We start from the raw sequence: 26,053 nt of genomic DNA, 5'->3' as shown, positions 1-26,053 counted from the left end.
AGGTTCTTTCTTCTCTTCTTCTACTTTCTTTTCTTTCTTTTCTCTCTTCTTCTTCTTCTCTGGTGGAGTTATGTCAAATTTCTCAGAACCATATTTATGTAAAAGTTCTTTGTCCTTTAATAGCTCATCTATTCTGTTTTCTATTTCATCTTCAAGAACAGCGCATGTGCCTTCTTTGCATTCTAAGAACTTTTGTTGGACTTCATCTTTCCAATCGGCGTCATCTCTGTCAACAAGTCTGTCATTGACAAATTTTAAGACTGCTCTTTGTAATGTTTTATGGTTCTTGTCATATTCCCAGAAACAGAACTTTAGAACAAATTCACCTTTCTTGTTTACACTATGTAAGATTTTATGGTCGACAGAAGTTTTAGAGTCGAAAAGCTTGTCTCGAATATAGATAGCGAAATCGCTAGACATTTTCTAAAAGATAAAAATTTTAATTTTTCTAAAAATATGTTAGAAAAAAAGTTTGCTGACATTGACAAGAAATTTGAGAATGTTTTGAAGAAGAACAAGAGGAAGTTGGAAAATGCTCAGATAAAACCCATACATGACAAGTTCTTATTTGCTCAGAATGGTATAACAGGTCTAATCGCACCACCTGGGTCGGGCAAGACTTTCACTTATCTTAAAATGGCTGCACAACAACAAGAACTAGATGAGAAGAACCCATTCTATGAGTTAGTTGTCATTTGTAGTACTTCTGGTCAATTTGACCAAACCGTCAATTCGTTCAAAGATATTATAAAGAAGTCTAAGTTAGTATGTATAAAAGACTCTGAGTTGTTAGATTGGATAAAGAAGTACCAAAGAAGAGTTTTGAAGTACAATGCTATAAATGAGTATATAAATTCGAAGTTTAAAGACCCAAATGAGGAAATGCAGAGAATATTAGAGAAGAAACACTTCAGAAACAAACAGAAAGAGATAGAATACATTTCGAAGAAATTGCAATCTTACGATTGGAAGACTTACCCTCACAGATGTCTTCTTATCTTAGATGATTTCGCCTCTCATCCTTTGTTAAAGAACAGAGAACAAGACATGTGTCGAATTCTTAAGAAACTTAGGCACTTTAACATCTCAGTTGTCATTTGTGTACAGACAGCAAAGAGTTTAAGTAAGGATGTTAAAAGAATACTTACTGATATCATACTTTTCCCTGGATTGTCCGAAGACGATTTCATGGAACTTATGAAAGAGTCCATGGCAGGTAAGTTTGACAGACATGAACTATGGGAGAAGTACAAAGTCATACAAGACCCTCATACTTCTTTCAGAATTCACATCTACGCGAACAAAGTTCAAATTGTAAAAAGTCAAGCTTGAAAAATAAATGGTTCATTTACTCTGCTTGTTTGAAGTTGTCAAAATACTCTGTTATTTTTCACTGTTTTCATGAGTTTTGGCGACCAGGGTTTCTTCCCTACTCGCTGTTCTTCACGATTTTCATACGGAATCTCTTCTCTCGGTTTTCCGAGAGAAGCAATCTTATGTCATTTTACTCAGAATTTTACTCAGAATTCAATAAAAATATATTTTAGGGTAGAAGGGTAGATATAACCTGTTTTCTAACCTCTTTTCTACCCCAGTTATTTTATAAGCGTTTTACATGGTAAACATTGTGAATTCGTGAAATTCTAAACAATTTCGTAGCTTCTATTTCTTCTGTCAGTACATCGAATGTTTTAACTATGCCGAATGTTTCTTTATATTTCTTCTTGACATCTGAAAGAAGGAAATCGTCAGCTGTTGGATAGTTTTTGTTCAGAAATGTCAACATGTCCATTTTATCTTCTGCTGGTTTCTCTACTTCTTTCTTTAAGTCAGCATAGTCGTTTCGCATACGTTCTATCTCTTTGACGGAGTAGTTATATTTCCTCATTGCTGCTTTACATTTTGAACATTGCGGGTTCATTTTAGCATTGTACATTGAAATCTTACCTGCTAGTATGACTAAGGCGTCAATTGCTCTCTTTAACTCAAAAGTTGCGGGTTTTATCTGTTCATTCCATATCTTACCTCTTCTATCTTTATCTCTTATCTGCCATACACATTCAGCAACTAACGAAACAAAGTTGTCGTAGGTCTTAAACTCTTCAGATTTATATGTCAGAGATGTTCTTATATACCATGTCGCAATCTTTGTCCATGACTTTGTGGTTGCAATGAAATCCAAGAAACTCATAGTTAACCTTTCGTATGAACTTCTTTATTTCTACTGAGTCAGTTGCTTTGACTTCTATTTCATCGAATTCTGGAATAGTAAGCTTTTGTTGTTGGATTTCAGGCAATTTGGGTAAATGGTCAATAATATCCTGCATTTCATAAAGATACTGTTCATTTGTTTCATCTTTCGCACTACAGTCTAAATTACTTGTTAAAAGTTCTTGCTTTATCTTCTGGATTTTTGTTTCGAAAGTATATGAAGAAGGAATGAAGCTTTTCATCTCTACTAACATTGAAGTTGGGTTCATGACTAACGAGTTTGGTGCTGTTGTTGCTAACATGTTCTTACAATAAAAATAAAAAATATTTTTTTAAAAAAACCAACTTTATTTTTTATTTCGGGAAAACTCATGACAAATTCAAGAGGGTAGAAAAGAGGTTAGAAAAGAGGTTATATCTAACCTTCTACCCTAAAATATATTTTTGCCGAATTCATGAGTTTTGGTTGAAAGAATACGGTGGAGCCAAAAGTGGCTCGACCTCAAAACAAGCATTTTCTGTATAAAATTCATGAAAATTCATGAGGGTAGAAAAGAGGTTAGAAAAGAGGTTATATCTAACCTTCTACCCTAAAATATATTTTTGCCGAATTCAGCAACAAAATTCAAATTGTAAACGGTTTAATAGAAAAAGTGTATTTTTTTCATGTCCGAAGACTCGAAGGTGCAACACTTCCAAAATACCGACGAACTCAGAAGAGCAGCATGGCAGTATGTTCTTGACAACTTCTTTGAGTTCTCCAGGTACACCTTGGAAAATGCTGAAGAACTCCGACACAGAGAATTTGGAGAAATTGCACTCCAATACTACCTTGACAAACAAACAAAGGGTAAAATAAGACTAAAAACTTAACGTTTAAAAAGTGACATTTTTATGAGCTCCGAGTCACCGAGAAAACTTGGTCAGATGTTAGCAGCTTACTTCCCTGAGGAGGATGGAAGCGTTACATACGTAAGGTTCAAAAACAACGAACCTGGAATTGCGTACCAAATTCGCAATTACATGACCATGGAAGAGTACGAAAGGTTTCTACAAGAGAAACCAGCTCTAAACAACTCAGAAAAGAAAGAGTAAAAAGTTTAACTCGTAATTGTTTATTTTTTTACTTGTATGGGCAAGCTGCAAGAATGAAGTCGACTATCTCAGTCTTTGTCTTGACCAGTTGGACTGCTCTTGCGAGTACGTCTGTTTTGCGGTCTCCAGCTGGTGTCTGACCTTCGTAATTGCGCATGTTCTTGAGAGCTCCAACTGTAAATGGCTGTAAGATGAAGAGTCTCTCAGACTGCTTGAGGTAGTCTTCACGGTCACGAACCGAATCTGTGGTACGAGTCGAATTGGTCGACCTTAGGGAAGAGACTGAAAGCCTGTCATCTTCCATAGGGGCTGTGGCATACTCTTTGCGTAAACGGTTCAGACCTTCTTCGAACTCTTGGTCTCTCTTCGATTGGGATTGAGATTGGAATTGGGGTGGAGGGTTTGACATGAACATCCAAGGGTTAGGGAAGTAAGGCATGGGTTGAGGAGGGTAGTTTGGAAAGCCTTGTGGTGGGTAGTTTGGAAAGCCTTGTGGTGGGTAGTAACCTTGAGGTGGAAATTGGTAGTAATTCGGAGGTCCTTGTTGGAACTGAGGTTGCTGAGGAGACTGTTGTGGTGCTGGAGCATGCTGTTCCTCTGGCTGTGGAACGGGTTCAGTAGGTGGGACGTCGGACATTCGTTTGTGTCTTAACCGTCTTTGTTCTGAAACAATATAATATTGTCTTGAAAAAGTACAACATTGTCTTGAAAAAGTACAACATTGTCTTGAAAAAGTACAACATTGTCTTGAAAAAGTACAACATTGTCTTGAAAAAGTACAACATTGTCTTGAAAAAGTACAACATTGTTCTGAAAAAGTTCAAGACTTGTTCTGAAAAAGTACAGCTGTCCTCAAATTTGAGAGACATTGTACTGAATTTATACAACATTGTTCTGAAAAAGTACAACATTGTTCTGAAAAAGTACAATATTGTCTTGAAAAAGTACAACATTGTCTTGAAAAAGTACAACATTGTCTTGAAAAAGTACAACATTGTCTTGAAAAAGTACAATATTGTACTGACTCAGTATGGAGCTTGACCCCTTAGACGAAGCAATTTATCTAATTGAGGTAAATGAAACCGTGAAGGAATATCTCAGCAAGTGCAAACCAAGCAAGTCCATTGGCTTCTGGTTGTCCAAGAATAGTGTCTTAAAGTTGGAAATTGAAACAGGTGTTGCAATTCAAGTTCCAGAAGGCACTGCATTCGATGATATTAAGGATGTGAAGAAAGAAGCCCTCTTGAAGTTCTTCATGAAACGTCCTTGGATACTACTTCCATATCGTGAGAGCCCAATTCCACGAATTACACAAATTCTCAGAGCACTACTTCACTACTCTGGACAGCCGTTCTTCATAACCTCAGAAGGCGACATCCAACCAATTCTTCAGCCAGTTCAGTAAACATCTCATTTTAACTTCACTTTTTTTTATGTTTTTACTCACACTCGTACTCAACAGGTTTGTGTACAACTATTTCAACTGTGAACCTTGTATTGACCGGTCTTCCTGCAAATGCAAGTTCGGTCAATACACAATTTATGGTGGCAAGAAAGACAGTGGGGAATGTTATTCTGACATCTGTTGTTGCGCTCGAGAGAGAATTGAAATTCCAGACCACTCCAACTCCAACACCAACACTCAAGTTGCCAAAGACTCATGTGAAGAAGAAGCCTTCTGGTAAGTTTCTTATAGCCATATACATGGCACGCTTTGAGTAAAAACATTTTTTTCATTTTTTGAATGAAGCAAGTTAAATTCGTCCCACACCAATCTCAATGGACCGATGAAGAGTTTCAAGCCATGGTTGAAGGTGTTGAGAACGACATAGACGGCGAACTTGAAGGAGCTCAAACCACAATTGCAACCAAAATTGCAGGAGTCAAGGAACAGATAGCTCCACTTAAAGCTACCAAAGCTACTCTTGACCTCATGGATAGTTACCGTTTAGAAGTAAAGAGTGGAATAAGACAATTAAAATTAAAACTTCTAAACTACGAAGCTATACTCCAAAAGTTAGCAGAAATGAGAAGACTTTACCAGAGCTACTTACATGTAAGGGACTTACCTTCAAGCAGTCCGACCAAAGATGAATTTTCTGACATTGTCCCAATTTTGTCCGAAAGTCAGCTCAGATGTTTTGAACTGCTCCCAACATATCCAGAATATGAACGTTTGCCTGAACTCTTCCGCAATCTCAAAAAACGTTTTTTGGTTCTCATGTTCGAAACTTTTATCGGAAGAGACAACAAACGTTCAGAAGAAGAACAAGATATTATTTTAAACTTGTTGTATGACATAACCGTCATAACAAGCTTTTTGAAGTAAAACCGTCATTCTCAAACCACTTCATTTTTTCGATGTCCGAACAAGCACCGAAGCCAAACTCAATGGCAGATGTCCTTTCAAGTTGCCAGACAAGCGCCCAGTTCAAATTCAAATTTTGAATTTGAAAGCTCATCTGACAAACACCGTTAAGACTCTCCAAAGTAGTCTTATGGAAGAGATGACCAAGCTCAAAGCCGATGTCCTCATGAACCAAGCTTCCAATGAGAAATGCCTGAATGATTTGACGGAAACCTTGCGCATTTACGCGAGAGAGAACCGAGACCTTGCCAGACTCATCTACCGTTTCTTCGAAGAGATAGACGCCATCTGGAAGGTACTCGGAAAGGACAGAACCTCAACACCGTACTTCGTGAACACAGAATTGAAGAAGGAATTGTCGAGGAAGAAGAGAAACACGAAGAAGAGGAAGAGGAAGAAGAGGAAGAAGAGAAACACGAAGAAGAGGAAGTTTGGGCAACCCTTGTTGCCGATGACACTTACGAAATTTCCCAACCCTACCCATACCAAATCCGCAACAAGGAGACAGGCAAGGTTCTTACCCCAGTCCTCAACAACTTGGGACACTTGAACCTTACCCTTCGGAATTACGGTTCAATTTCCATGGGCAAGCTTGTCGCAATTCAATGGGTTCCAAATCCAGACAAGAAGACGAGGTCAGACACATTGACGGTGACAAGCTCAACAACCGTAAGGAGAACCTCGAGTGGTTCTAAGAGTAAAAAAATTTTATTTTAGGGGGAAACCCCAGTAAATTTAGGTGTTTATTTGGTAAGTAGTTAAATTAAGGTAATTTGGACAAATTAGTTCCCGACCTTGAATTGGACTCTTTCGTCATCCCAGTTGCGTAGGAGGTCGTCCCAGAGGAGTTGGTAGAATTGCCAATCCAAGGACGATTTGTCCTCCCAGGCATTGAGGATGTACTGCTCGTAGAGTCTCATGACCTCTCCTTGCACCAGACACCCTCTCCCTTGGAACGTAAGGCTTCTTCGAAGTGCTCGAATGCGATTGGCTGCGGACCATCTGAAATGACACTTTTTGTCCGTTTGGTCAATGTTCGTGTCTCGTGCCATAGTCGACGAAAATACAAACAAACAGGTTATATATGAGTTTGAGACCAAGAATGGTGTAACTCGACCTGTCCGATTCAAATTCGAATAAAAATTTTTTATTCATGCAATGTTTTATTTCTGTGCCGTCTTCAAGTATGCCCCAGTACTTACGCTTGGAGAGGACATGAACTTCGGTGAAAATTTTGTCCAATTTGAATTGACCCATCTTTTCACCGACCATTCCCATTTCAATGAGTTTGTTGTACCTTCTTCGTTCGTCATGAGTGCGTCAATGTTCTCATAGTAAACCTTCACTTTGGATTTGACTTCGGAGAAGAATTTGTAGTTGTCAAGGACTGCCTTTGCGAACTGAGGGTAAGACCAATGTTCGACAATAGGTTTTAATGTGGTTACTAAGCCACTTTGACCTTGAGTGAATTCGTACTTCAAAACAAAAGGAGAACCTTTCAACAAAGTTGTCGACCTTCTCATAGTGTTTACTCTTCATCTTGAGGTTTTTAATGGAATATCCCCATGTCGAATTCATAAGCAATTTGAGTGTCATTGCAAGTTTGGGGTTTGAAGCTTTCCTAATATCATACAGTTGTTGTATGACTTTTCCAACTGTATAGTTCCTTCCTGGGAACTCACCATCTTCGTTTGGAATTCCAGTCGGGATATATTGGACGAACCTCATGTACGCAGCGTTAAGGTCGACATAGTATATCTTTTTCTTGAGTCGAACTTGTCGCAACCAATGGGTCCAGTTCGTGGAAATTCAAGTGAGTCTCTTATCTTCTGAGAAACTTCGCCTGTATCTCATAAACATCGTCGAAGCAACCTGTTTCATATAAAACCTTCTGACCTAACTCAGATGCTCTCCAATACAATTTGACGTCAATTGGATGTCTCAATGGAAGTTTGTTTATAGCATCTTGAAGTTCTTGCAACCTCATTGGAAGTTCTTCTGGTTCAGGTTGGTATCCGAACAATCCAACTCCTTTTGGAACAGTGTACTTCTTTTGTGCTATAACTTTGTCTGGAACAACTTTTGGTCTTGCTAACAATGAAAAGTTTGTTTCGTCTTTTGGTACAAAAGTTTCTGTCAGCTTGTCATCTGGAATTGGTTCCAACAAACCTTTCTCGAAAAGAATGTTACAGCTCTGACAATGTTGCACTTGCCTTTTCCGAACAATGGGTTTGTAAGACTTTCGTTCAACATGAAGTGGTTGTGGACAATTACAATCTTCAACCATGGTAAGTCTTTGTCAACAACATAGTCGTCATGTGAAGAACCTTTCTCAGTCGGATGTTGACTCGGATATTGACATTTGCCAACGGTGCAATTTTTGCCAATTGACCTCTGAGAATGTACCTTGTCTTCACACATGACTCAAGATACTTCATCTTCTCTTCTGTAACAAGACCAGAGTTCCTGAGACATGTAAGAATACAAGGTTCATTGACAATTGTTTCAATTGAATTGTAAATTCCATACCTTGTCAAGTCAATGTCAGACTTATTTATGAACGGGAAGTATCCAGCATGTTGTCTGACTGCTTGAGGGTTAGGTTGGTACCATTCGAACTTTTACACTTGCAATTCCTTCAATTGCATTCAAAATGTCTGAGTCGGAGTCAACCATTTGTTCTCTCTTTGTAGTCTTGAAAGCGTCAAGAAGTTGTGCGCTGTTGTGACATTGCCATGTGCATAGTAAATGTGACCATCCAAATCTGTTACGGTTAGTCTGAGATTGTATCCTTTCTTATTTCCGTCTTGATGCAGCAAGTACTCCCATGAAGCCTTCTTTGTTCTTTCCTTCGTCAAAGTTTACTGTAAAGGTTCGACCAGATGTAATTTGACTTCTAACTTCACGATACTTTCATATGCATATCTTGTTCTTTCCATGGGAGCATGTTTGTCTTCACCTTTTCCTTTTTTCCTTCTCAAAGGATGCAATTGTTCGTCATGTTTCCAGTAGAATCTGGCAAAGCCGTCGTGTCCTTCAACTTGAGGTCAGAAACATCGAAAGGCATGTCCATAAGACGTTCTTCTTCTAACCTCTCTAGTCTGTTTGGATAATTTGCGCGTGCTGTTTCCAAGTCCATTTCATAGCGACCAGCAGTTTGTCATAGACTTTTATGGGTCTTCCCTTCCTATATTTAAACTTCTTTGAAACTTTCCAACCATATCTTTCTAACTCTGCTTTTATTCTAGCAGATTCTATCCATTCTATATGGGGGCATTTTTATAAAAATAAAAAAATATTTTTTTTTACTTTACTAACCGCCTGCTGCCATAAGTCTTTGACGCCAACCCATACCAGCTAATGAAGGTTGACTTGGTTTAGTTTGGAAACTAACTTTGGTTTTGGTTTATCTTCAGTTTTTGGCTCACCTTCTTCTATCGGTTTTTCGTCACTTTTCGGTTCCTCTGACTTTACTCACTTGCAGGTATGGTTGTGTCGTCAACATCTTCATAAATATCATATGCCATTTGTTTTTGTTTTCCTTTCAACTTTTTGTGTTTGTTGTAAAGTTTAGAATATTTCGACTCTAAGTCAATGAGATGTTCTATAATGAACTGTTGGTCAGTGAAGTAAACTTTTCCATCTGTTGTCTCGAAAGCTCCTTCAGACTTCAATATTTTATTTGTGAGAGTCTGTTTCTTTTTTGAGATACTAGCCGTTCCATTTCTATGAAAAGTGACTTTATAGTTAGGGTTTGTATTTCCAGACCTGGCACTTTCTATTATTGAATTTTTCTCTTCATCTGTAAGTTCTTTGACAGGTTTTGACAATGGTTCTGAACTTTTTGTTTGTGGTGTCAAATCTACCGTTTCAACTTCTTCGGTCATTTCATCTCAGTAAAAAATTTTAGTTTGGTTTGTTTTCAACTGGTTGTTTAGGTTTTTTAAGTCGGTCTAAAACTTCCTGAGGTATAGGAAGAACTTGACAAACACGTGGTTGTGTAACTGCTGGAAGTCGACAAATCCATCTTGAACCCATTTGTCTCAATGCTGTATTGTTCATTTCATCTCAGTAAAAAAATTTACATTCCCCACGTTTGAGGCGGTTGCGGTTGGTTGTTGTTTACCCACTGTTGTGCATGGTTATATCCTCTGTTAAAGAATCTTTCACCTTGGTCCATATAGTGCCCTGCTTGGTTATAGTAGTCATTTGCTTTGTTATAGTAGTTTCCTGCTTGTCTTCCTACATTGTCCATCCATCCTTGAACTTTTCCTCTTGTTTCAGGATTTGGAATAAGATTTGCTGCATCTCGTGCTACCTCCCAACCTTTCTGTACAGTTTGTATAATAGGTTGTGCTTTCTCTTTCAGTATACCTAATGTACTCAAAATCTTCCTTCCAATTCCAAATGCACCTCTGGCTATTGTTCCCACTGCGGGCAAAAATCTGGATGCAACTCCTGCTAATGCGCCAAATAAACCCATTTCTTATAGGGTAAAAAATGACGAATCCAAACAAGGACCCCTATGTTTCTAAAGCGACAAAGAAAGCACTCATGATAAAAATCTTTAGTTCAACACCAAATGCTTGGTTTATGGATATCTTGGAAAACATTCCGAGGTATAGAGAAGATGGACCACCATACTGGCTAATATTTGTCGGTCAAAACACAAGATACTGTGAAGCCATACCATTACAGTCCAAAAATATTTTAGATGTGAAAACTGCTTTGACAATATTCGTTGACAAATACCATCCAACAAAACTGACATCTGACTGTGAAAGTTCTTTCAAATCAGACGATATTAAAAACTATCTGCGTTCAAAAAATGTAAACCAATATTTCATTGTCGACCAAAACCATTCTGCTCTTGGTGTCATTGACAGTTGTATAAAAATCTTAAGAGACTTAAACCAACCACAAGGTGGTGAAGCAAATGAAATGTCATATGACGACAAGTATAGACACTTCTCCATGGCAAAGATGAGACAAGTTTTAAATATTTACAATAGCCGTAAACAAAAAGGTTTGGGAAACCACTCCCCCGAAGAAATGAAAAACAACCCTGACTTAGAGAAAGACTATATATTTAATAGTTTAGTCAAAAGAGACAAACAAGAAAGAATGCCAGGCTTCAAACTTAAGAAAGGTGACAAAGTAAAAATAGAAATACCTAAACGCGACCCATATGAAAATACTATTGACTATGACAACAATGGGAACTCGACAGGTACTCACGTTCGTGTTCGTAAAAATAGAAGAAAGTATACAAGAGAATATTATGAAGTTTTAGGCAAACATGGCAAAATGTACAGACTGCAAGCAGAAGATAAAACTACTATTGTCAGACCTCGTTTCAAACTTGTCAAAGTTCAAGGTGGTATACTTTCAAAGACAGTTCCTAACAAATATAAGACAACTCCTGACGAATATGCTAAAGAAGTTGAAAATGACGACTAAGCAATTCTATACCATGCGTAAACTGTCATGTAAGGTGGCATGTAGTCTTTACTTTGTCCCGTTGTTTGCGTATATCCTGAAACGAAATGTGTATGGTTTCCTTCTCCCTGAGTGTCACTCCAGTAACAATTTATAGCAAACTTAACGTCGTCTTTAACATCATATCCTTTACCTTTTGTCATTCCTGTCCAATCCCAATATCTATGCTTATGCCAACCTGCTTCAGCTGTAGTTAAATTTATGTAATGACTGTGTGCAGGTAAGTTTTCACCTGAAATCGTTTTACTTCCACCTGTTTCCTTTGAAGAGTTTGCACAATACAAAAACCTGTCGACTATTTGAGTCCAAGTTCCGAGACCAAGTACTACTTCTGGTCTGGTAGAGTTCATTGACGTGTAAATAGAACCTATAGGATATATTGTTTGAAGTATTTCTGTCTTTTAATGTTTGAAGCTCTGTTTTGTCTGCTTTTTTATATAACTTTTCTTCAAGTTCATTTACGTCAGAGATGCTATGTCTATGATATTTTTGTGGGTATGTTCCTTCTGTCCATGCGAAAATACGTTCTTTTGTTGCATCTACATATCCTTTTATCCATGTCGAGTCTGCTTTTGTATTCCTTAACTCTGTAACACCTTTCTCAAGCTCTTTCAACTGTTGTCCATCTTCCATTAAACCTCTGGTATGACTTGAAACCGTTTGTGCCAACATATCTACAGTTTCTTTGTCGGCTTTAAGGTCTAAACATCCTGAAACCCACCCTGTATTGGCTTTACCTTCTAAAATCTTCGATGTCCGTTCATTATACCATTCAACCATTTTTTTAATTTCTTCATCTTTTTCATCCACATATTCCTTATCTGCCTTCTTCACTAACACACTAGCCATAAGTCCCTTATCTACTTTCTCCTCTAACTCACTGTTGACATATGTTTTGTCAGCTTTCTTTTCAAGGCTAACGTTTAAGTCTGTTATTTCAGATATAGAATGTGTATGTCCAACGTCACTTTTCCTGTTTAAGGTTTCTTGTAAGTTTGTAATATTTGCAATGGTATGTGTATGAGTCTTTTTAGAATATTCTTTGTCAGCTCTTGTCACTTCACTTGACATTTTATTGTCAACATATGTTTTGTCTGCTAGTTCAGGATGAGTATGTTCTTTCGTTGCATATGTTGCATCTGCTCTGTCATGTTCTTCTTGAACTTTTTCAATGACATACTCTTTGTCAGCTTTGTTGTCAACATCTGCTTTCAAAAGAAGTTCTTTTATAGGCTTCTCGTTTAAAGTTCCTTTTGTTGGATTTACACAGACAGTATGGTTCTTACTGTCTTGAAACAGAAACTCATCTGTCATTGGGTTTATCGTCAGTTTTAAGTTTCCTTCTTTCAATGACTCAGATATCTTAGAATAGTTTGAAAAGTTTGTTGTGTTCTTATTTAGAGCTTGCAAAATGAGTTGTCGGTTGTGTTGTATTTCTCTCATAGACGCTGTTTCTTTCGACATTTTTATTCTAGATAAAATATGCTTTCAATAGAAAAAGAAAATTCAAGAGTTGCTACAACTAAACCATTAGATGAACTTTTTACGAATGTCGGTCAAAAGTTTGAGACAGAGACCGTAAAGCATGAAGGCTATCGTTTTGACTACCCATTAAGATGGCTAAGAGACCCATCTGTCACAAAAGCTATTGGCTTTCGTAGAATGAAGTTTGTGTCTGTAGAAGATAAAAGTTTTCCATTTATTGTAAGGTTTCATATAGATTATATATCTGAAGGGAAACGAAAAATGTGGGAAGAAATTGAGCTAATACAAGTTGACCTTTCATCTTCTCTACAGACTGCGTTAAAAAATATAGAAGATAAAATAAATTCATGTTATGCAAAATATGCTGATGAATATGCAAATACCGAGAGCACACTTTATGTGAGAATTGTATATGACAAACAAAATTCACAAGTGTCATTTCAAATCTACGAAGACAATCCAAAGAAAGACGAACAAATATATACAGAATTCACTGCAATGTCATGGTATTATTTGCAAAGAATGTTAAATCAGAAAGTCGAACTTCCTTTAGCAATATTTACAGTCGATATGCAAGAGATGAACCATATTTATTTTAAAGATGTTTTCGACTCAGATGCTATTATAGTTCATGCTTCATTTTCTGGTGCACAAAACTCTTTTTTATGCTTGGCAAATGACTTTTACGAAAAACCTACAAAGCTATACGAACCACCAAGTGGAAGTATTTCAGACTTTCAAGTATGGTTTACTACAGATGGAAGAAAGAGAATAATTCCATTATACCACGCGTTTTACTTAGAACTTAGTTTCATATACAATACTATCGAACGGTAAAATATAATTTTAATACGGTTGAGGTGTTGGATTTGGTTGCCAACTTGACTGTGGTGCAGGTTCAGGCTGTTGTATAACAGGAGCTTGTTCTTCTGGTTCAGGGTCTTTAGGTATAATACCAACGAACTGACTACTCTTTTACCAATATTTTGACTCCGTTCCAAATTCCTCTTCCTACGGTTTTTATTCCATTCCATATACCTCTTCCAACATTTCGAAAGAAGTTTCCAATACTACTGAAGAAACCCATTTTACTATATGTAAAAATCTAATGTCCACCTAGTCTCTTACGTTTCCTGTTGAGTTCCATAGCATTCTTTAACTGGAGCTCATACATTCTATTTCTCCTCTGGTAGAAAACATACTCTGGGTCAACTCCTGTGTTCGCGTCATCTGCATAGAGTTGTTTATATCCACTTCAGGGTTTGTATAAAACTCTTTCCATCTCATATTTGCATACCATGGTGGTAAGCCTAACGCAGCGTCATTTGACATGGCAGTTTGCATTTGTACATCTGTTGGCACTTGACCATAGTTTGCCATTGCAGTTTGTATTCTAACTTCATTTGGAATATTCTCTGGGTTTGGTTGTCCAGGTTGCTGTGCATTCGCTAAGTTCTGTGCGTCCATTTAATATTAGATAAAAATATCTCTTACGAGTACATATGCTGAACATTTGCAGGCATTGGTTCATCTTCATATTCTCTATATCTTTTCTGCCACGTCAAATAAGTAAATGACACAATGGAAAAAACCTAAAACAAGTAGTCCTATTTCAAACCACATTTACTTACTAGTAAAATTTCTTTGTTATGACACTTTCTCCAGTTTATAGGACCTCTCTCATATTCTATCTTATCGTATCTAAACTCATAGTCATGTATGTCCTCTAACCATCTCATGACACTTTCCAAACCACTTTTATCGGATGTAAAGTAAAAGCATGGATGGTTATGTAAAACGTCTAAAGTTTCTAAAGAGTCTCTCAAAGTCCAGTCTACTTGGTATTGAAAATCCCATGTGTTATAGAACGGCGGGTCCACTATAAAGAAAACATTTTCCTTGTCTTTATATTTTTCATACAACTCTGTCCAATGACATCTCACAAACTCTATACCCTCAATATATTTTTCTATGTTCTCTTTGAAAACATTTGTATAGTTAAGATATAAAACTTTTGACATAAGTGTTTCAATGTCATGAACTCTTATAGCACCACTATATAATAGTCTAGCAGATATACTATCCCAGTCAATATACTCTGCCTTTTTCAAAACCTCTCTGACAGTATTTTTCTTATCTAATGGTATACGTTCCATCTTACCTATAGGTATCTTTTCTTTTAACTCTTTCAATATTTTGTTTGTGTCTGGTATATGTTTGAGACGGTTCATATAGTTGTCGAAGTCATTGCATATAATCTTTGAGTCAGGAAATATTGTATGGCACAAATGAGATATATAGAAACTTCCACCGAACAAGTCTACAAATGTTAGACCATTCGGTAGTTTCTTAAGTTCTCTCAATAGAATATCTTTACATCTACTCTTATTTCCAAAGAAGGGTAACGGTGGTTTTGTAAAATTCATTTTATATATATAATAAAAATGTTTTTTCCTGAAAAGTGACAGAAAAGTGACAAAACATGTACGAAGAAATCTTGACAAATTCAAGAGGGTAGAAAAGAGGTTAGAAAAGAGGTTATATCTAACCTTCTACCCTAAAATATATTTTTGTCTGATTTTACGAAGAAGTCTTGACAAAACATTTACGAAGAAGTCTTGACAAAACATTTACGAAGAAGTCTTGACAAAACATTTACGAAGAAGTCTTGACAAAACATTTACGATGAAATCTTGACAAAACATTTACGAAGAAGTCTTGACAAAACATCCTCAGGGCTAGAAGGCACGAAGTGCCTGGAAGCCCCACTACCTTTTTTTTTTTTTTTTTTTTTTTTTTAAATCTTTTAAAATTGTTACATATTAAGTTCTGTCAAAATGTAAGCTATTGAATTTTTTGAGAGGAAAATAATCGTCGAGGAAGTAAAAAGTGACGCTTTAGGAAATATTATTAGAAATATGATAATAAATATATTTGGAAAAAATATGTTTTTTTCAAAAATTGAAATGCTCATAGAATATTTTGAAATATGTAGGGAATTGAATTCGGTAATATATAATAAACAGGATTTTTAAATTTCAAGGAAAAATAGCTTTTGTGAATACTTTTGAGAACTCTTCTCAAAGATCATGTTTCAAATATATTAAGGAGCCAAAATATTAGAGATGAGTTCACAATCAAAATTTTCTCACTTTTCTTCCAAATTGACATCCTTACTCACCATTTTCAAGTTTTTCATACATATATCTTACCCATTAATTTGGAATACGAGGTCTCGAGTTTTCGTTCATTTTTTTTACTTTACAAAACTGTTTATTTTTCAGAATTTTTAAATTTGAAAAAATCCATTCTATATCTGATAAATAATATATTATTTTTCAATCAAAATATTTTGATTATCATCTCAAAAGTGTTCTCAAAACCTAGTTTTTCTTATTTTGGATAATCTTAATATTTATATTATTATAAACTAATTGAACACCATATGTTTTTGTATACTTTTACAAAAAAATTGATAGATTTGTGATACTTCCCCGACGATAGAATTGAATAGCTTACATTTTGACAGAACTTAATATGGAACAAAATGAAAGCAAAATGGTTGGTTTAAACGATATTTTTGATGGTGTCATTTCAATAAATTGACATTATTTTTTTACTTGAAATAAATCTAAAGAGGACTGTTTTCTTGAATAAATATTTAAAAGAGTTCCCATCAAATTTGAATGAATTGAATTAATAACACAAATAATTTAATAATATGAACAAAACATTGTAGATTAAACAATCAGATTTTATGTTCATTGAATTTTTGAATTAACTCAATCAAATTATAACTCTTTCAAAATTATTTTCTTACAAATGATTTTCTTCTCTATACTGACGAATAGTGTAAAACCTCCAGCTCCATGGGGACCACAAGGAACTCATGCTCAAATACAATATCAACGTGAAGAGTTAGCTGCTTTTGTCCATTACGGAATGAACACTTATACTGGTGTTGAATGGGGAAACGGACACGAAAACGAAGATTTGTTTAACCCTACAAATTTAAATACAGATCAATGGGTCACATCAATTCAAAAAGCTGGATTTAAGAGATTAATTTTTGTTGGAAAGCATCATGATGGATTTTGCATTTGGAAAACCAATTACACAGTTCACAATGTTAATCGTAGTGCTAAATTCCAAGCTACTTCTAAACAGCGCGGTCAATCAGGTGATGTCATTGAAGAATTATCTAAGAGCTGTTCAAAATACAACATGAACATGGGATTTTATTTATCTCCATTGGATATGAACAATTCTGCCTATGGAAATGAAGAACTTTACAATGAATTTTACATGAATCAACTTCGAGAGATTCTTGGAAACAAGAAATACGGAAACAACGGTAAATTTGTTGAAGTTTGGATGGATGGCGCCAAGAGTGAAGCGGCAAAAGATCAGAAGTACTGGTTCTTGAAATGGTTTGATATTATTGACAAATTACAACCAGATTCAGTTGTATTTTCTCCATACGGATCCACAGTCAGATGGATTGGTAATGAGCGTGGTTACGCAGGCAATCTTTGCTGGTCAAGAGTAAATTTATCACGTATGAGAGGAGGCAATACAATTGGTCTTGGCGAATATGAATACTACTTCCACGGTGATCCCGATGGCGATATCTGGAGTGTCGGCGAATGCGATGTATCAATCACATCAGGTTGGTTCTGGACAGAAGGACGCGTTCCGAAGTCAATGCAAGAACTCGCTGATATCTATTTCAATTCCGTTGGTCATGGTCAGCCATTGTTATTAAATGTTCCTCCAAATAAGGAAGGTGTTCTTCCAGATAACATGGTCAAACGTCTTGAAGAGTTCGGAGAAACAATTAGAAAGACTTACGAAGTTAATTTCGCTAATCAACCAGATGTAAAAGTGACAGCAAGTAGTTTCAGAGGAAATGATCCACAATTCAAGCCAGAAAACGCTGTTGATGACAATATTTCGACATATTGGACAATGGACGATAATGTTACAAAAGGTTGGATTGAAATTGATCTCGGACAAAAACGTACTTTTGACATTGTTTCTTTCTCGGAACACATTGATTTAGGACAAAGAGTTGAAGAGTGGTTTTTGTACTATTTCGATTCATCTAAAAATGATTGGGTTTTATTCGAAAATGGAACAACAATAAACACTCGTCATCTTTGTTGGCAACATCCTGTCACATCACAAAAAATCAAACTAGTTATTACTAAATCTCAAGATGTTCCTTTGATAGAAAGAATCGGTGTTTACAAAGGATACGGAGCTTTCTCGAAGAAGAGTTTAATTCCTGAAGGTTTGACAGAAGTTTTAGCCGCAAAGTTCAATAAAACAGGAAATTGGAACAATGAAGATGAAGGTATTTGGACGAGACAAGTTGGAGCATCAGTAAGTTATAAATTCATAGGATCAAAAGTTTATGTTGTAGGAATTGTTGATCCAGGACATGGAAAAATAGGTGTTTATATTGATGGAAACAAAATTACTGTAATTAATACGAAAGCTGATGAAAGAAAACTTCGTCAATTACTTTATACAAGTCCTGATTTAGATTACGGTGACCATGAGATTAAACTTGTTTTAGAATCAACTGCTTGCGCATTACATGGATTTTATTACTTGGATAACAAAGGAATGGGAATGTTCCAGATAAGAAATGCAAATTACGCAATTGCTAAAGGTGGAAAAGTGAAGATCCAAGTCGATAGAATTGGAGGATCTTCTGGAAAATGTTCTGTAACATTCCAAACAGTTCCTGGAACAGCTGTTCATGGAAAACATTATATCAATGTTTTAGAAAAACTTAACTTCGAAGATGGTGAAAAAACCAAATTAATATTAGTTAAAACTATTGAGAATCCTGAGATAACATCAAATCTTACCTTCTTCGCACAAGTTGTTGATCCAAGTGAAGGTTCTTTGATTGGTTTTAATGATATATCGGAAATAACAATTTATGATGGAAAACCAATCGAAGGATTGATTGACATCGATAGAAAAGATATGGATTTCGATGGATCATGGGAAGATAAAGGAGATGTTGTAGTTTCAAGTGATGTCGGTGCAAACATCGAAGCACAATTTTATGGAACAAAAGTCTTCATTATTGGTAATAAATCTCCAAATACTGGAGAAATTTTGGTTTTTATTGATAACAAAAAAGTTGGAATTATAGATACTCATTCCGAATATTTACAAAAAGATCAGTTATTATTTACTTCTGATGACTTGGAATTGCCAAATTCTCTTTCTCTTTCATCACATTCTATTGTTTTAGTTTTGATTTCAAAGAGATGTGAAATCAAGAAATTTACTGTGTTGGAAAACAACGCAACAGGAATGATCTCATTGGAAAATGAGAAACTGACAATCAAAGGAGGAAATAAAATTGATTTCAAGATATTAAGAAGTGGCGGAAATGATGGAGAATGCTCTGTTAGATTACAAACTCTTCCAGGAACAGCTGTTGAAGGAAAGGATTACAAACCAATTGATCAAATCGTCAGTTTCTTGACAGGACAAAATGAAAAGAAAGTGCAGATAGAAACAATGGAAAATGATAAAGATGATGTTGATTTCTATCTTACAATTTCAGAACCCACAAATGATGTTGTTGTTAAATTCAATAGTTCATGTGCAATCAAGATTTCAAACACAATTCCTTCTCCAATTACAGAAACACCAGTTCCACCAATCTCTTATACATCTACTCCAGATCCACAACCAAAGAATAAGAAAGTTATGATCATTGTTATTTCTCTTTCTTGCGGAATTATTGTCGTTGCAATTTTGGGATTTATCATTTACAGAATTGTTAAGAGCAGAGAAAATGAAAAGTTCCCTATGATCAGCAAAGAGTTGTCTTCTGGATCAAACACAAATTATATTTAAACAATAGGATATTTTGATATTCTATTTCTCATATTTATAAAATTGTTAAAGCATTTTTTTACATTTCAAAATGGGGTATTATTATTGTCCATCCAGAAGACAATAAAACATCCTCTTTCAAAATTGTCCATTCTATTTTATATAGTCGAATAGCACGGAAAAGTAGCCTGACCAATTAATTATATTTTTTAGATTTGAATATTCTGACAGAAAATGGTTACGACTATAAATTTTTCTAAAAATTTTGAATTTTTTATTTTAAAATAATAAGTGATAAGAATCTTATTTCAATCAAATTCACCCTAAAACTTTAACAATTAAAATTAAAACAAAAATTTTTGTGTCATTTTTCTTATCGTTATTCATTAATTTAGAATGCCTGAAACAATGGTTGATTCTAATCATCCTCTTGCACTTGCAATCGAAAGAAATTCAATTGAAGATGTTAAACGTTTAGTAGAAGATGGTGCTGATATTAATATGATCTTTTACTCAAAAACCTTAAGGATGGGCACTCATAGGCTCCTGACAGCATAAAAATGTTATTATCTCACAATATAAAAGGAATCATAGGAATCTACAACTATATCTATATTGTTGGAAGACTTCTTAATGTATCATCCATATAAGTTATATCAATAACTCCATTATGTTATATGATTGTAATCATATTTTCGTTTCATGTTCAAAAACATTAAAATCATACTAACTATATGAGTATTATATTTAGGAAGCTGATATATAGATATGATAAAATGCTAGGTTTTGTGATTAAGAATATATACTTATCTTTTAGAAAATAATACTTTTATAAAAAATTATATCTTATATAATCTAAAAATTTTGGACAATTAAAAAACATTAATTAAAAATAGAAGGTGAAAGTGTTTATTCAAAGAAGGTGCAAGATTATGATGTTTTGAGGGTGAAATAAATTTAATAATTATTTATGTGATTTAAGAGTAATACGATCATCGGTAGCTTGAAGACCTCTCTTTATAGCTCTTAATGCCGCAAACTTTTTTTGAACTTGCTTTGAATTTTTGAATGCTTTGATTAAATCTTTTGTTGTATCATACATTCTGAAATATCTGTTCATCATTTCTGGCATTGTTAGTAAATTTAACCTGTATCTTATTGCTACAATCGTTTCAAACATACTTTCATTGAAATGCAATATTGTGACTGCCATCCTAATTGGCCAAGAAGCATGCCAATTAATATTTTTATTAGCAAGCATTGCTTTGATATGGTTTATCGATTCAACTACTTGAGTTGAATGAATCTTTTTTACCATATCAAAGATTTTTACGGTATCTTCGAGGAATTTTTTAAGTGTTTTTATAGCAGTTTTATTTTTTGCATATTTCCATGGTTTAATCATCTTGCATTTTTCAGGATCTGGACAAAATTTATGATTTCCGGCATAATGTTTAGCGGAATTCAACCATAAAAACTTCTTTGTTTTAATTGACATATGTGTGTCATTGAGAAGTTGCCTAAGCCAACGCAATAAATTCTTTGAAACGCTAGATAAGATTCTGAATTCTGGCAGTTTGAGCTTTTTCTGTATATTGTTAAGAAAATGTCCAGGATCTCTGTATTCTCTGATACCTTTGAATGTATTTTTGATTGTAGAAACAATTTTGACATCGCCATCATGCACAAAAAAATTTACACGTTTTTCATTATTCCAACGCTTCAGCATTCTTTTTAAGCCTTCAAATTCCATTTCATTTGATCTTCCGTTGAAATTACCCTTGAAATTTTTAAAAGATTTAGATATCACTTCCCAATCTACAATTTTTTTGAGTTTCTCTTCTACAAATTGTACATAGCAAAACATTACATTTCTTCTCTGACTCCAAGAACCGTCAAACAAAAGTCCCGAACATTTTCTCATTCGAGATTTCCAATAATTAACAGATTCTCTGGCAACTTCTATGATAACACGACCAACCTTTTCTTGGACTCGATGAAATGTAGCTTCTGACGGAACTTTGATGTTATTCAGCATGAATTGAAATTCTAATTGGCAAAATGTAGCGCCGCTCAATAATACAGATAGCACAAATTCAACAGTGTTGACGACATATGGCTCTACCCTATTTTTCGTTTGAGCGATAACCATGGCACCCATAGTATTAATGAAAGTACTCATACTTACAATTATTTTCTCCCATAGGAATATTGTTCAATATACTTCACCTATAGAGGAAATCTCGAAATAAAATCGAATTTTTTCAAAAATTACAAAAATCAATTTTTTACAAAGATGTGCGAAAAATAACATTATATACGCATCAAATCAAAGCATTATATGGAGCATTATAATTCTATATATGATTGTCCATCTTGCTGTTGTGCTATTTTTTTTAAACAATAATTTCATTGTTTAAATTAAATTTGCAATTTCAGTAAAAATTGCGGCCCATCATTTTGAATATAATTGAATTAATACATTTATTGTAAGAATATTATATACCAAATATTAGACTTCCACATGAATCCTGGTATGATATTATAAGTATTGCAAAATTAGAAAAAAATATGCTCATGATATACTAAAATTCATGTTTCAAGGTTAACTTATAAATAAAATACGTTCGAGAAATGCATCACTAAATATTTGAGCTTGTGCACTATAATGCTATATAATAGTCTTCACTGTTTTTAATATATTGACTTTGCTAGACTTGATTTTTTTCATCACCCTAATGAGTGCCCATCCTTAATTGAAACAAATGGAGAAACACGTGAAGATAACTTTATTGAAAAGAAGAATACTCCTCTTACTCTTGCTGTCAAAAAGAATGAAACTGAAATTGCAAAATATTTAATTGAGTCTGGAGCAAATGTTAACACAAGGGCCTCTCGAAAGAAGTATATATGGGGAGCTTGCTATTCAAAATCTTACAATACTCTCATTCTTGCCTTTAAACAGAATTCAATTGAATTAGTCAAATGTTTAATTGAACATGGTGCAGATTATAAAGAAGATTTTTCAGGACAATATCCTCTCACACTTGCAATTGAGAATGGCATGACCGATATTGCCAAATATTTGGTCGAACATGATGCAGATGTTAATATGGAGACTCGTGAGTACTTTAATTATAAAACACCACTCAAAGCTGCAATAAAGAATGGTTCGATCGAAATGGTCCAATACCTAATTGATCATGGTGCAGATGTTAATATGAAAATTTGTGATTACCATGGTGGTTATGATTATAAAGATTTCAAAACACCTCTTTCTATTGCAATTAATCATGGGTCACTTGAAATTGTCAAATTATTAGTTGAAAATGGTGCAGATGTTAATATGGGAATTATCGATACAGATGAAGATTACTGCGCTGAAAAATTTCTCCCCTTGACATTGCAAATGAAAATGGTGCAAATGAAATTGCAAATTATTTAGTTGAGAAAGGTGCAATAGCTGGTAGAGAATTTGTAGATGATGATAATGATGATGATAGTGATGATAGTGATGATAGTGATGATAATGATGATGAAGAGGAAGAAGAGGAGGAAGGAACAGAAGAAGAAGATTACACTCATTATCTAATCAATATGGGAAAACAAAATAATGGATGTTATAAATATTTGTGATATTATCCAACAATAGAATTGGTGTTTGGAATTCATTAATAAGTGAAATTTGCTTTTAAAATATCTCATCATATATTATTTTCAAATTTTTGATTAAAAATGGTTTACAATTACAATTAAAGGTATTAAAATTATTATGGGTTTATAAATCTGCTATAAATATTTAAAGATTTTTGACCAATTATTATCCTCTACATTTTGATGGAAAATAACTCCTTGTAGTTTCACATTACAAGGAATTCCCTCAAAATATTTATAGCTAATGCTCAGATTTATGAGAAGGAAAAATACATTTCTTGAACATTCATACATTTTTGTTCTTTTATGAATAAATATATCACCAGGTTCAATTTTTGGTGACTTTTTTCATATCCAAGTTTAACCTTAAAATTCTTCATTTTTTGAATAGAAAATAATCTTACATTTTTTACATCGGGACAGAAATTTTTATCAAAAATGTTATTCCATTTTTTTGTAATACAAATATCCTCTCAATGTCCTGAAACTGACGTATTAGATGTTTCAAACGATATAACTACAATAGATCCCAATCAATATGAAAATTGCGCTGAAATAAAAAACATTAATTTTCCAAATTCATTACAAATTATAGGAGAAAGTGCATTTAAAAACTGTATAGGTTTAACAAAGCTCGATTTCCCCGCAAAATTAGAAATAATCAATGAAAATGCGTTCTCCTTTTGCAAGAATCTACAAACAATTACATTTGCGAATCCAAACACAGTCATTGGAGCATATTGCTTCACAAACTGTAACAATTTAAAGACAATATCTTTACCTGCTGCATTAAAAGAAATTAAAACTTCAACTTTCGAAAATTGCATCAATTTAAACATTATAGAGTTACCGCCTAGCCTAAGTATAATTGGGGATTGCGCTTTTAAAGCTTGTTCCGCCTTAAATTTTTCGAAATTCCCTGATACTCTTATTTCTATCGGAAATGAATCATTTTCTAATGGAGTTGGTATAAGTGACTTAGTTTTTCCAGAAAAATTACAAAAAATTGGAAAATCTGCATTTTATAATTCTCAACAAATTAAATCAATAGAATTTTTAGGCGAAAACGTTCAAATAGGCGATAATTGTTTCTCTCAATGCTTTGTTTTAGCTCAAATCAAATTTCCTAGTAAATTAAAACAAATTTCAAGTTATTTGTTTGATAATTGTTTTATGATCACTAAAATCGAACTTCCTGATACAATAGAAACAATTGGAGAATTCGCTTTTAATAAGTGTAAACATCTTACTGAAATTCAAATTCCAAAACTTGTCAAATCTCTTCCAGAAATGGTCTTTTTGGATTGTAGCAATCTTGTAACATTGAAGTTGAATGAGAACTTGATTTTTATAGGTTTAGGTTGTTTCGAGAATTGTAAAATTGATCAATTAATTTTACCAATTTCTCTAAAAATAATTGGAGATTACGCGTTCCATAATTGCAAAGAATTAAGATTTGTTCAGATGTATAACAAAGTTACAGAAATAGGAGAAGGTTGCTTTAAAGATTGTGCGTCATTGGAAAAGATTTCTTTGTCAAATTCACTAAAAGAAATTTCTGAATTTTCTGACAAAAATTGTTTTGCCAGAAAAAGTGACAAATCTTTCTAACTATTGTTTTGCTAACTGCATATCACTGAAGACTATTGTTATTAAAATGTCTGGTGACTATGAAATAAGTCAGACAGCTTTTGAAAACGATATATTATTGGCAAACATTGAATTTCATTCAAATAAATTTGACATTTTAGATTTCAATGGTTTACATCATCAAATCAAACAAGTTACGTTTGAATCTGATAAAATCAAAGAACTACCGTCATTGAGCAAGCTCGTTGAACTAGATAAGATAAATATTAATTTCTGCAACGGATCTGTTTCTATTTTGTCAAATTTTGTATCGAATTCGAATCTTTTTATTTATATCTATGATAACATTGAATCTATTAATGAAACAGCGTTTGCTCATGCAGGAATACAGCAGATTAAATATTGCGGTAATCGCAAAATCCAAGGAAACTTCTTAGAGAAAGCCAAAAAAGTTGATGTAATTCAAACTTCAAAAAATTATTCAAGTAGCAAATTTGGCGGATTAAAAATCACACAAAAAGTTAATAATTGTCCTGCTTTACCGAACCCTGATTACGATCCTTCTAAAGAGAAAACTAAAAAGATAATAATCATCGTTTGCGTTCCAATAGTTTGTTTGATTGCTGCAGGAATTTTAATTGTTATTTTCAGACAGTTAAGTAATAAACGAAGACAGAGAACAATAGATGAGAGACTCATTCTTGAAAAAGCTATTTCTGATGATTTCGGATGAGTCGTTTATATGTATATTAAATAGAGTTGTTAAAAGTTATTTGTTAAATATATTTTTTATTTATTTATATTAAATGTTGCATATTTTTTTAAATCGATTTCGTGTCAAGTACTATTTTTGGTAAGATACAAGCATTATAAGTTGTGAATAATTTGATATTTGTGTAAAAAAAACGATATTTGAGTAATAACATATAAAAATAGAGTTATTAATGTGAAACTAATGCAGTTTTATAATTAAATTGAAAGTAGTTATGAAACAATCTGACAGAAAATAAGTGATAATTAAATTGTGAGAATCTCATAGAATATTTTGATAATCTTTCGAGAATTTTTGACAGTTTTTATTGAAATCAAATGTTTTTTCGTGATGTAAATGATCATTTTACAAAATCTGTTAATCAGTTGTCACTTTTAAAAAATTTCTTCCAAGAAATTAATTCAAAAAACGGTATGGATGATGATGGTAATATCAAATCTCAAATAAATCTGCTCATGAAGATTTGATGATATTAATGTATACATTTTGGCATTAATTAAACGGTATATGAA

At 34.0% G+C, this 26,053-nt stretch overlaps 12 protein-coding genes and 4 pseudogenes across 16 annotated transcripts, besides 6 other annotated features; 10 read left to right on the top strand and 6 right to left on the bottom strand.

Annotated features, from left to right (window-relative positions):
* Positions 1 to 12,087: part of a mobile genetic element that runs on past the window's edge.
* On the bottom strand, positions 42 to 420 carry TVAGG3_0350600 (uncharacterized protein; the record flags this gene model as incomplete). The annotated part of the gene is made up of 1 exon (XM_051231070.1): positions 42 to 420. A coding segment is annotated over one exon (379 nt), but the record flags the coding sequence as incomplete, so codon positions are not given.
* Positions 1,601 to 2,327, bottom strand: TVAGG3_0350590 (annotated as a pseudogene). Its single transcript has one exon. A coding segment is annotated over exon 1 (727 nt).
* On the top strand, positions 3,106 to 3,306 carry TVAGG3_0350580 (uncharacterized protein; the record flags this gene model as incomplete). The annotated part of the gene is made up of 1 exon (XM_051231069.1): positions 3,106 to 3,306. The coding sequence occupies one exon, from the start codon at positions 3,106 to 3,108 to the stop codon at positions 3,304 to 3,306; it is 201 nt and encodes a 66-aa protein (XP_051100799.1).
* Positions 3,335 to 3,943, bottom strand: TVAGG3_0350570 (uncharacterized protein; the record flags this gene model as incomplete). The annotated part of the gene is made up of 1 exon (XM_051231068.1): positions 3,335 to 3,943. The coding sequence occupies one exon, from the start codon at positions 3,941 to 3,943 to the stop codon at positions 3,335 to 3,337; it is 609 nt and encodes a 202-aa protein (XP_051100798.1).
* On the top strand, positions 4,740 to 5,028 carry TVAGG3_0350560 (annotated as a pseudogene). Its single transcript has one exon. A coding segment is annotated over exon 1 (289 nt).
* TVAGG3_0350550 (uncharacterized protein) lies at positions 5,051 to 5,635 on the top strand (the record flags this gene model as incomplete). The annotated part of the gene is made up of 1 exon (XM_051231067.1): positions 5,051 to 5,635. One exon carries the CDS (start codon positions 5,051 to 5,053, stop codon positions 5,633 to 5,635), a length of 585 nt encoding a protein of 194 aa, XP_051100797.1.
* Positions 5,805 to 6,369, top strand: TVAGG3_0350540 (annotated as a pseudogene). Its single transcript has one exon. A coding segment is annotated over exon 1 (565 nt).
* TVAGG3_0350530 lies at positions 7,563 to 8,613 on the bottom strand (annotated as a pseudogene). Its single transcript has one exon. A coding segment is annotated over exon 1 (1,051 nt).
* On the top strand, positions 10,175 to 11,134 carry TVAGG3_0350520 (uncharacterized protein; the record flags this gene model as incomplete). Its single annotated transcript, XM_051231066.1, has 1 exon — positions 10,175 to 11,134. The coding sequence occupies one exon, from the start codon at positions 10,175 to 10,177 to the stop codon at positions 11,132 to 11,134; it is 960 nt and encodes a 319-aa protein (XP_051100796.1).
* Positions 12,088 to 14,265: 2,178 nt separating the features above from the next.
* Positions 14,266 to 15,084, bottom strand: TVAGG3_0350500 (phage tail repeat-like family; the record flags this gene model as incomplete). The annotated part of the gene is made up of 1 exon (XM_051231065.1): positions 14,266 to 15,084. The coding sequence occupies one exon, from the start codon at positions 15,082 to 15,084 to the stop codon at positions 14,266 to 14,268; it is 819 nt and encodes a 272-aa protein (XP_051100795.1).
* Positions 15,085 to 15,470: 386 nt separating this feature from the next.
* Positions 15,471 to 15,512: a mobile genetic element.
* Positions 15,471 to 15,512: a terminal%2Cinverted (terminal inverted repeat of ISTv3 transposon ID:TVAGG3_0350490).
* Positions 15,513 to 16,162: 650 nt separating this feature from the next.
* Positions 16,163 to 16,204: a mobile genetic element.
* Positions 16,163 to 16,204: a terminal%2Cinverted (terminal inverted repeat of ISTv3 transposon ID:TVAGG3_0350480).
* Positions 16,205 to 16,480: 276 nt separating this feature from the next.
* On the top strand, positions 16,481 to 19,847 carry TVAGG3_0350470 (alpha-l-fucosidase family; the record flags this gene model as incomplete). The annotated part of the gene is made up of 1 exon (XM_001320129.1): positions 16,481 to 19,546. One exon carries the CDS (start codon positions 16,481 to 16,483, stop codon positions 19,544 to 19,546), a length of 3,066 nt encoding a protein of 1,021 aa, XP_001320164.1.
* A 74-nt stretch (positions 19,848 to 19,921) lies between these two features.
* On the top strand, positions 19,922 to 20,083 carry TVAGG3_0350460 (spectrin binding; the record flags this gene model as incomplete). The annotated part of the gene is made up of 1 exon (XM_001320128.1): positions 19,922 to 20,083. The coding sequence occupies one exon, from the start codon at positions 19,922 to 19,924 to the stop codon at positions 20,081 to 20,083; it is 162 nt and encodes a 53-aa protein (XP_001320163.1).
* A 406-nt stretch (positions 20,084 to 20,489) lies between these two features.
* TVAGG3_0350450 (zebrafish ch211-108c17.2-related family) lies at positions 20,490 to 21,686 on the bottom strand (the record flags this gene model as incomplete). Its single annotated transcript, XM_001320127.1, has 1 exon — positions 20,490 to 21,686. One exon carries the CDS (start codon positions 21,684 to 21,686, stop codon positions 20,490 to 20,492), a length of 1,197 nt encoding a protein of 398 aa, XP_001320162.1.
* Positions 20,490 to 21,686: a mobile genetic element.
* A 903-nt stretch (positions 21,687 to 22,589) lies between these two features.
* Positions 22,590 to 22,970, top strand: TVAGG3_0350430 (spectrin binding; the record flags this gene model as incomplete). The annotated part of the gene is made up of 1 exon (XM_001320126.1): positions 22,590 to 22,970. One exon carries the CDS (start codon positions 22,590 to 22,592, stop codon positions 22,968 to 22,970), a length of 381 nt encoding a protein of 126 aa, XP_001320161.1.
* A 647-nt stretch (positions 22,971 to 23,617) lies between these two features.
* On the top strand, positions 23,618 to 24,790 carry TVAGG3_0350410 (surface antigen family; the record flags this gene model as incomplete). Its single annotated transcript, XM_001320125.1, has 1 exon — positions 23,618 to 24,790. The coding sequence occupies one exon, from the start codon at positions 23,618 to 23,620 to the stop codon at positions 24,788 to 24,790; it is 1,173 nt and encodes a 390-aa protein (XP_001320160.1).
* Positions 24,791 to 24,836: 46 nt separating this feature from the next.
* On the top strand, positions 24,837 to 25,502 carry TVAGG3_0350420 (leucine-rich repeats (6 copies)-containing protein; the record flags this gene model as incomplete). The annotated part of the gene is made up of 1 exon (XM_001320124.1): positions 24,837 to 25,502. One exon carries the CDS (start codon positions 24,837 to 24,839, stop codon positions 25,500 to 25,502), a length of 666 nt encoding a protein of 221 aa, XP_001320159.1.
* Between the last annotated feature and the right edge of the window lie 551 nt (positions 25,503 to 26,053).

This window comes from Trichomonas vaginalis, chromosome V, assembly GCF_026262505.1.
Source record: "Trichomonas vaginalis G3 chromosome V, whole genome shotgun sequence".
Lineage (NCBI taxonomy): Eukaryota > Parabasalia > Trichomonadida > Trichomonadidae > Trichomonas > Trichomonas vaginalis.
The sequence above is the reverse complement of the archived record's forward strand: the minus strand, read 5'-3'. Positions and strand labels throughout refer to the sequence as shown.